Source organism: Triticum aestivum, chromosome 5D (assembly GCF_018294505.1).
Source record: "Triticum aestivum cultivar Chinese Spring chromosome 5D, IWGSC CS RefSeq v2.1, whole genome shotgun sequence".
Classification (NCBI taxonomy): Eukaryota; Viridiplantae; Streptophyta; class Magnoliopsida; order Poales; family Poaceae; genus Triticum; species Triticum aestivum.
Window position 1 is genome coordinate 440,348,446 of NC_057808.1, and position 9,702 is coordinate 440,358,147.

At 42.9% G+C, this 9,702-nt stretch overlaps 1 protein-coding gene across 1 annotated transcript; it reads right to left on the reverse strand.

The window, feature by feature from the left end:
• Nucleotides 1-1,314: 1,314 nt before the first annotated feature.
• LOC123125369 (uncharacterized) lies at nucleotides 1,315-8,135 on the reverse strand. Its single transcript, XM_044545877.1, has 19 exons — nucleotides 8,064-8,135; nucleotides 7,679-7,766; nucleotides 7,442-7,549; nucleotides 7,224-7,345; nucleotides 6,867-7,130; nucleotides 6,649-6,785; nucleotides 6,081-6,154; nucleotides 5,881-5,991; nucleotides 5,659-5,789; nucleotides 5,280-5,567; nucleotides 4,987-5,123; nucleotides 4,279-4,358; nucleotides 3,294-3,467; nucleotides 3,085-3,212; nucleotides 2,733-3,008; nucleotides 2,464-2,594; nucleotides 2,035-2,076; nucleotides 1,883-1,945; nucleotides 1,315-1,791 (listed from the first exon to the last, which is right to left on the reverse strand). Exons 2-16 carry the CDS (start codon nucleotides 7,746-7,748, stop codon nucleotides 2,484-2,486), a joined length of 2,211 nt encoding a protein of 736 aa, XP_044401812.1. The 5' UTR covers nucleotides 7,749-7,766; nucleotides 8,064-8,135; the 3' UTR covers nucleotides 1,315-1,791; nucleotides 1,883-1,945; nucleotides 2,035-2,076; nucleotides 2,464-2,483.
• Nucleotides 8,136-9,702: the final 1,567 nt, after the last annotated feature.

The following is a 9,702-nucleotide window of genomic DNA, read 5'->3' on the forward strand; positions in this document are numbered from 1 at the left end:
AGAATGAAAGAACACATTTTCAAAGATTCAGATTTACCTCGCTGAAGATGGGCCGAACGGGAGCACATCCTCGGGACCAATCTGTGAAGCTGCTTCCTCGGTACAAGGCTCCGGCGACAGGACTGCCGCCGCCGCCGACTCTAGATCTTGATCGCAGCCCCCATCGATGTGGGGGCCGATGAATCCGCATTGCGACCGCTGCCACTTCAGTCCTGAAGTACTACCACCGCCTTTGCCACCGCTGTCTGCGCCGTCGCCGCTTCTGTCGACTCCATGTGCGCCGTCGCCGCCGGAGCAAACTGAATCAAGGGGGTGGACTGAATCGACGGGCTGGGGAACGGCTAGACACCGTACACGTGCCCGCGGAAACGGTCGTCTGTCGCCGTCTAACGGCGTCCGTCAACCCGCGCCACGTCAGCCCGACAGGTGGGACCCACATGTCGGATTCGCTGTTTTCTGGGCTAAAACGCAGCGGCAGTGCTCCGCGTTACAGATTAGCCCCATTGTTGGTGGTTTATTATGCCCTGCCTCAAATATGATACCGATCTGTTACCCTAATGTGGTGGTTTTGGGTAAATAACTCCTCATTAGATTCTGGCGTTACTGATGGCTCCTGGAGATGCCTCTTGCTACTGATACAGTACTTCGGTGGCTCGTTCTCACGATGGAGATGCCTCGATGAGATTCCTCAAGCTAGCATGACCTCACTCAGCCTGCCCTACAGGAATCACAAATATGTGGCACAAGATTAGTTGTGTGAGCAGTAGTCGGCAAAGTCTGCTTACCAGCTGCAGTTCTTTGGCCTACTCACGGTTGACATTTATATCATAATCTGGTATGCAAGATTTTTGCCTGGACTGCTACTCAAGGGCTGCGGATAATCTTATAAAGAGGGGATGACCGAGGTGCGTACTTGTCAGCTTTGTCTTCAACAGAAGTGAAACGGCTTGCAAGCTGCCTCTTATCAACCGGCATCTGGAAGATGATGTGGTCTCATCTGAAAGATGATGTTGTCCTTGGTCTGGTCGGACCACATCATCTTCCATATGCCGGTTGATTGATGGAATGCTCAAGCCAACTCCTTCACAACTGCTGATTCCAAAGGATACGGCCAGGACACAGGCTGGCTTTTCTAAGTTGGTAGCCCTTGCTGTTTGTACTCTTTTCCTTTACATCAACGAGTGCAACATGTTTCTACTCCTTTACATCAATGAAATGCAACATGTTTCCTCCCCATTACAACAGGTCAAGACAGACAAGGGCAATTTTAAAGGCTTTCATGCACCAATCTACAGTCGTAAAACCACAAGCAGATCAACAAAATGGGTGCTGGTTGATACCGGGGAGACGAGTCAAGAACATAAATCACTGGACACCACTATGCTTAGAGCACATGGGCTTGTGACATGGTTTACCCACTTACACATACAGATACCATGACATTAATTGGTTTTGATGATAACAGAGCTCTAGCAACACAGAGCAAACGGTTCAGAATGGAGGACTGACAGCCAACCACCAACAGGAACTATAGATACTACTATTAGTACTAGCACGAGTCTGTCATGGAGAAAGCAATATTAATACTACTTGTACTCGAGCAGCTCAGAATGGAGGTCCCAGCACCAACGGACAAGAAAACATCATCAATATTAGCAGCGATCGTCGGCTCTACAACAAACGTGACCTCACACAGGCAGAGGCTTTCGGCCACGAGGCAGAGGCCATTTGTGACGTGGCAAAGGGTTGGCTCGTCTACGACCAACGTAGCGTGGCTCAGGCAACGGCCATCTGTCATGAGCAAGAAAGTACAAGTCAATGAAGAGATCTATTCTAAACAATGTCACAGATAGATAGTATTAACATGTGTAAGAAAGAATACTTGTTTCCATCAATCGGTGCAATAGTTTCAGTGTTTCCGTGTGTCCCACCAGGCAACAACCATCTGTCGTTGACAGTCATTTCAAAAGGCATAAGAGTTACTGAATAAAATTTTTCAAACAATATGTAGATACCGTACTTAAGAAAGAATACCTGTTTTCAACACTCTCGGCAATAGTACCATCTGCACTAGTCCTGCAAGTACACCCAAAATCAATTTTACCACAAGGAAACGAGTTAGTTTAAACCAATGACATACCAGCTTAATGCGTTAAAAAATAGGCAAGGATATAAGAGCACGATGAGAGCGTACGGGTAAGTATGGCATCAAGAGTGATAATGGCAGATAACAACAGAACACGCAAATGAATTAAGTTACCGGAATAATGTACAATTACATCACTACATCAGTGCACAGTATTACACTTTGGGGCACACACAAGTTGTCATATCAGCCAAACACAATTGGGCCAAAATTATGTTGAAGTGAAAATGATTAAACGATGTGAAAACTAGAGATGAATATACACAGGACAACTTCCCTAAAACCTACAAGCTTCTTTTATTAAAAACAAGACATACCGTTTTTTATTTAAGTTCAATTAGAGGCGGTGAATAACGTCCCTTGGCAAGAATGGAGTTTCTTCCTCATCATAAAAGTTCATTCCAACAAAATTTCCATCATTGTCAATAAGAGGGCCCCCAATCCCAGCCTAGCAAAACAAAAGTAATAACATACAAGAGTTAAACACAGATATCGTTTGATAGATGTAGTGATAGCTTATGTTAGTATTGCAACGGTAATAACTTTTTGGCAAGTTAGAGGTACTGGGGAAGTCCACAAGAAATACCTTGGTGATTTTACAGGTGGAGACACAAAGTTCTTTGCAGTCAAGTTTGCTTTGTTTGCCAATCAACACCTTCCCCTCGACAGCCATTAGTTTGCGACACGCAAAAAGACTACCCACAGCTATTACGTCCATAGATGAGGTAACTGGATGCCCACGGATTTTTATTGTCCGAGGATGCCAGAATCCCATGATGTCAACAAGGGCAACATTGTAGTGTAAATTATAACAGTTCAATATCCCTACGACTCGAAATTGATTTGGAAGGCAAACTTCAATCTGCAATGATAACGTTATGTTAACCAGTATCTGAAATGAAAATAAAATAAAATTGATAGCAGTTAGCAGTAACAACCCTCAAGTTATCATCGATCAAGTGTGAACTGCCAGGAACTCTAAACAAACTTGCTGAAGTCAGAATTGTTGCAGAGCATGCTTCGCCCTTTATAAATACACCTGAGCAAGAAAACTTTTTTGCAAATCCTACAGAGATAATCATTTCAGTTATCAATCACTGATCAATTAAAACATGGACAAGTAAGTACTCTATAACAGAGTCATCACCATTGCATGAAGCAATTGAGACAACACTTCGATTCATTTTTGAAGCAAGAAGTTTGCTTGATTCTGAAGCAAGTGAGTAGGCACTTCGATCCATTTCTAAACCAAAACCTCCCAATGGTTTCCTCAAGATATCCTTCTTGAACATAGCATCGAGATGATTTATGTATTGCCCGCCTAGCATGATACACCAGTTAGCAGTGTTTGATAAAGTTTTTTAAAGTGTGAGTGTGCAACATAAGGTACTCAGCAAAATAAGTTAAAATGTATTGGCTGCCAAGGGTTTCAACGTAGCCACTGTAGTTTAAATATGTAATTCAAGAAAAAAAAAAGCTGTGATGGTATGTTCCATCTTCCTTCTTCCATCGCACCATTTCCACATCTTGTTTAAGGGTTTGTCACACACTCCCTCCGTCCCATAAGCCATAATAGAATAGCGTTTTTTAAACTAGTGTAGTGTCAAAAACGCTCTTATACTATGGGCCGGAGGGAGTATGTCATATGAGTATTCCTCACAGTTTTGATATTTCTATGTTATCTTGTTTTCCTAATTCCAAGTCAGTTTCTGTGCCCATGGATTTGCAGACTGATGTGCCACATGCATGGTTAAATTTATTTTTATGATTTCCATAGCAACAAGCAGGCATTCACCTAGTTTATCAAATAAATAAAATTGTGAAGACATAATGCTAGTACTAATCAGTCAGTATGTTTTTGCTATGTACTAACAGTATATGACCACAAACCAAGTGAGTGGATAGGATCCCCATAAGGCCATAATCTCCCAGTTAGGTTGTTTATCACATAAAAATGGGGAAGCTACCATTCAGCTTGACCATGGACCCAGTATGAGGAACACAATCTAACTTCCCGTCTCATCTTCCTCCCTGTGGTTCAACAGCAGTCAAAGGGACAGCCGCGCCTCTTGGGTCCAGGGCTGTCTCATTCTGGCCTTACAGCCAATATCCTATGAAATAAATTTGCTCACCTCCTGCCCTGAGGAAAGCTGAATCTCCATAACGACTTTTAAATCTTTCTCTTACAGCTTCATCAACCTCTTCCTTAACACTGCAGCACAATGTAGAAAACTCACTGTGATAAATCCACAAAAAGAAGATATCAAGAGACACAGACCATGCACAAAATGAGAGTATTAAACAAGGGAAATATAGAACAAGGGAGCGCCAAATAGTTGCATATACTTTACAGCAGATAAATTTAATAAAATCTAAAACAATTTCTCCATGGGTCTGTTTAAATGCGAGTTTAGAGTGTAGCAGAAATATGCATTACCGCCAGATTAATATAACAACCGTAATCTAGCACTCCCTCTGTCCCAAAATAAGTGTCGCAGACTTAGCTAGTATAACTTTGTCCTAAAGTTGCACTAAATCAGCGACACTTATTTTGGGACGGAATGCAGCTTGTTGGGCTACAGGAAGAGATGGTCACAGATGCAGAGCAACAGGAGATGTAAAAAAAGTTAAAAAAAACACAAGAGTACAAAATAGCTAATGAGGCAGTTTTGGGGATAAATTTGTAAACCTCGGAAGCTGCTATTTAGCTTTCAGAACAATACACCTTACACAAACTCAAATAAAAATAGGGCAGGGAGATGTAGTGTAGGATGCAGTGAGAGAGAAGTATGGGTAAGCCGAACAGAGTGTTTGTTCATCAATACTGAAAGTGCGCATACCTGACCATGCCGTGAAACCACATGAATTCACGAATTGAAGGCCTTCGTACGTAGGGGGTCTTTCTTTGTTTGGTACCAGAGCAATTCATCCCAACAAAGTTACCATCAAAATCAACAAGGGGACCTCCAATCCCCACCTAGCACAAAAATGAGGATGAAGTTATGCATGAAAAATGCAATCAATAATTCCTGAAACTAAGGATATGCATCAGCGCATACAATGATATAAGCCATTCATATCATCATACAGCAGTTATATGTTTGAACTGTACAGACTAAAGCAGCTAGCTCACCTCATGGATTCGGCATGTGCTTAACATCTCCTCATCTGTAAGAGCGCATACAGAGGCAAGATCTACTCCACTTGTGGTCTTTAATTCTCCTGAATCATAATCGCGCCATACAGCTGCTACCTTCCTATAAGGCTCAAACTGCGTGGCACGATCAAGACTTAGATGACATAGATGGGGGGGATCAATAACATGGTCGTTCTTGATTTTGACGATAAAAAAATCAACATATATCTCAGGATTCTCTATCCACCCAGTGACAATCTGATCATCGGGAAGGCGTACTTTAATCTGAAATGAGCACAGGGCAATGGCTGTACTGAATTAACCATTACAGGTGCAGCATATACATTAGCATAATTAATAATCCAGAAAAGGTTACCGTCAAACTTTCGGTGATCTTCCTTAGACGCCAAGTATAAGGAATCAAATTTATCGATGTCAGGAAACACGTGGCATCAGGACATGAGCTTTCGATGCATGTGCCCGTGCATTCGTGTAATTGGGTATCACCTGGAGAGGGAGAGAGTCATACGTGCAAACTGAATAGCTGGTCATCAAAAACAAGGTAACATGAGAAATTATTAACAGTATAATCACCAACCATCAAATGAGGCCAGCGCCACAATACTCGTGCTTAATCTGGAAAGTACTTGCTTACTCAAGGCACCTTTTCTGGATTTACTCAATTTCTCTACAGACTTAGCACTCAAACCTAGTTAATTGAAATAAAATCATGTGTGATACAGTTAACAGAACGGTCTACTATGAATAGTCAGGAAAAGGAAGCAGAAATGGACTCACTTGGCCTAATTGCTTTCATCTCACTGTTCATTCTTGCCCTTGAAGCATCATCAAACCCTTCCTTAACTCTAACACTGCAGCGTAACACAGAAAACTCAAAGTGATAAATCCACTAAGGCAATGTATCGCAACCACATACAAAAAATGAGCTAGTATTAAACAAGGGAAATTTAGAACAAGGGAGCCAAATAGTTACAGATATTTCACAGCAGAGAAATATAAGAAAATCTTAAACAATTTCCCCATGGGTCTTCTTGTTAAATGTAAGTTCAAGTGCAGCAGAAATATGTATTAGCGCCGGCATTGAAATAACAACCTTAATCAAGTGCAGTGCAGATCTAAACAATTAAAGAAAAGAAACACATGAGTAGAAAAATAGCTAATGGTACAGTTTTTGGGATATAAACTCGTAAACCTTGGAACCTGCTCTTTGGCTTTGAGAATGACACACCTTGCACACAAACTCAAATAAAAATAGAAGAGATATGTAGAATAGGATGCAGTAAGAGAGAAGCATGAGTAAGCCAAAGAGGGAAGGACAGTTCATCAATACTGAAAGTGTACATACCTGACCTTCCCGTGAAGCACCAAGAATCGGAAAATTCCCTCCCTTCGCACGTAAGCAGTCTTCTCCATTTTGGTACGAGAGGAGTTCATCCCGACAAAGTTGCCATCAAAATCAACAAGGGGGCCTCCAATCCCCGCCTAGCACAGAAGTGACAATGAAGTTACACAGAGAAAATGCATGCAATTCATAATGCCTGAAACTGTACAAAAGCAGCTCACCTTGTGGATCCGGCACGTGCTTACGATTGTCTCACTGGTTGGAGAGGCAAGATTTAGTCCGCTTGTGGCTGTTAAAAATCCAGAACTGAAACAGCGGCATACAGCTGCTACCTTCGTATGAGGCTCAAACTGCATGTCATGGTCCAGACTTGCGGCATCAACACCAGACACGTTCTTGATGTGGACAATGAAAAAATCAACATATATCTTAGGATCCTCTATCCACCCAGTGACAATCCGATCATTCGGAAGGCGTACTTTAATCTGAAATGAGCGCAAGGTGAATTAATGATTACAGGTGCAACATATATATAAGCATAATTAATAACCAAGGAAAAGAATAGAGAAAAAAGTTACATTCAAACTTGCAGCTGGGTGAGTAGGTGGAATCAACCGTCTCGATGTCAGGATTGTAGCTTCAGAATCAGAAGATGAGGTTTCAATGCACATGCCTGTGCATTCACGTAACTTGGTATCACCTACGCACAGAGAGAAAGTCAAGCGTGCAGACAAAATAACTGGTCACTAAAAACAGGCAATATGAGAAAGTATTAACAGCAAGTATAATTACTAACCATCGAACGAAGCAAGCGACACGACACTCCTGCGCAATCTTGAAACTACTTGCTCACTGAGTTCACTGAGGGCGCCTGGACTGGTTTCACTCGAGCTGTCCAATCTCACTATGAAGGTACCACACAAAGCTAGTTAATTGAAAATAAAATCTTGTGTGATACAGTTAACAGAAGCGTCAATTTTACGACTTATTGTGAATATGTACTTGCAGGAGAAGGGAAACAGCATGGACTCACTTTTAGCTACCCTTTTGTAAGGGCGTTGCTCTTCATCGCCTCTCACCAGCCGCCGCTTGTTTTTCATCATCGATCTTTTCAATCCAGCCTGAACAGCAACGAATGAAATTCAACTAACACTGACTTATCTGATTACACAACTGGTGGATTGGTATGGTTGCCGGACAAATGGAGGGATTGGGCTATCCGTACACAATAGATCGGAGTTGGAAACTAGGTCAAAAATACCATAGAAACTGCGCCAGATTACTTTGGTGGAATCGCTCTAAGAAACTGGGTGGGTTAGTTGAAGTATCCGTATAGTACAACCAAGAAAGAAAGATTTTGAATTAGATGTCGGACAATCCAAGCAACCAAAATTCGACCGGAGGTGGAGAAGGGATACCTTCGAAACAAGCAGAATCTCACCGGCCGCCGCTGGATTCGTCGACGGAAGGACCTCTGCTCCAACTTTGGTTTTTTGAGCGGACCTTTTTTTTAGCCGACCTCTTGTCCAACTTTAGTCCAGCCGCGAGATGGATTGAGCTCTCGCCAAAGGGGCGTTTTATCTGGGCCGGCCCACTAAGCTCCTGTTTTAGAACCTCCGATTCGATTTTGGGCGGTTTGTGGAAGCTTCCGGTCAGTTTTTTTCTTTTATTTTTCTTGTTTCCAACTCAAAAATCATATAGGGTTCAACCATATCCTCAAAAACTAGTACAAATACTCAAACAAAGACATGAAGGTTAGGGACAAGTTATAAGCCGGCATCAGGCCAGTGAAGGGAGAAGGCATGGTGGCGGTATGCGTCTTGTAGTTTATGTCGAGCTTCATGCTAGGAAGGAACATGTCTGTGCAATGGTCGAAGCTCTGCCACAGCATGGGGCCGTTTGACAATCGGACTACGAGATTACCGGTGTTCAAAAGCACGGCTATCGAGGTAGACGAGACCAGGTCAGTGGTCACGTTGGTTGTTGCCCAAATGACACGGCTCCCGCCACCATCGTCGGAGAGAACCAGATTAGAGTTGTTGGTGAGGGAGAGCTTCGGTGTTGAGGAATTGTGTTGGTGGTCGGGGTCTCTCGGTTGGCGACCCACACAACAGTGAGCTCAGGAATGTCGTTATACCATATGCCTAGGTACAAGCTGGCCGGAGTGGAGTTGCAGGGGTTGAAGAAGCCCAAGGCGAATCCACCATCATCGGAGACGATGGTGTTACCAGGGTACAGCACCCTGCCGGGGACAAGCCGGTCTTGGGAAGCGCTTAGTGGCAGGGAGAAGATGATCATGACCGTGGTGTAGCTGGTGAGAGCCGGCCAATCCATGGGTCGACCAGGCTTAGATCCGAGTACTAACCAAGGTCCAACTAAGGCTGCCCATAGTGATGGTATCTTAGTCGGTATCATGCATTCGGGACTAGCAAACAAGCTAGTATCATATACATGATACTAGTATATGATACTCCCCACTATGAGTAGCCTAACTAGTTAGACTAATTGTTAGTAATTAAGTACTTCCCGCAAAACGAAAAACTAGAAGTAAGTGCATAATCATACCAGTCCTTGGTCTACAAGCAAGATATGCTTAATTTGACCGAGCAGCATCCACGAATGTTCGATCGCGGCGGCAGATGATTGAATAATGCAAACGTTCTTTGAATTTAGTAGTTGAGACTTGACATATAAGTTGTCCACGTCGGATTGGGATGCCACCGTCACTGCTTACTGGTCAGATAGCTGTTCTATATCAACACTTCTGGTCAAACTGAAACATTAAGCTATATAGTGGAGGAGGATGCGGTCACGTCCCGATAGTCGAAGTAGGGTTTGCTGGATGAATTGGGGATCCCGGAGAATGGGGAATCATACTGTAGGATCCCAATATTTTGTATACTGTAATCATACTGTAGGGTAAAACAATATTACACATTTTTATGTGGAGCTCGTAACAGGGCAGTGGATGACAGGCTTTCTGATACAGTGATAAGTGATTGTTCGAGAAATTGGATCTTTTGCTCCAGTTTACTTCTAACTTTGATAATTTGCCCC

Excerpts from the sequence above, each read along its gene's own strand:
- LOC123125369 (XM_044545877.1), bottom strand. The coding sequence starts at position 7,748 with ATGATGAAAAACAAGCGGCGGCTGGTGAGAGGCGATGAAGAGCAACGC. Across the intron at positions 5,790-5,880 it reads GGCGCTGGCCTCATTTGATG|GTGATACCCAATTACACGAA; the intron begins GTTGGTGATTAT and ends CTCCCTCTCCAG. Across the intron at positions 5,124-5,279 it reads GCACATGCCGAATCCATGAG|GTGGGGATTGGAGGTCCCCT; the intron begins GTGAGCTAGCTG and ends TTTTTGTGCTAG.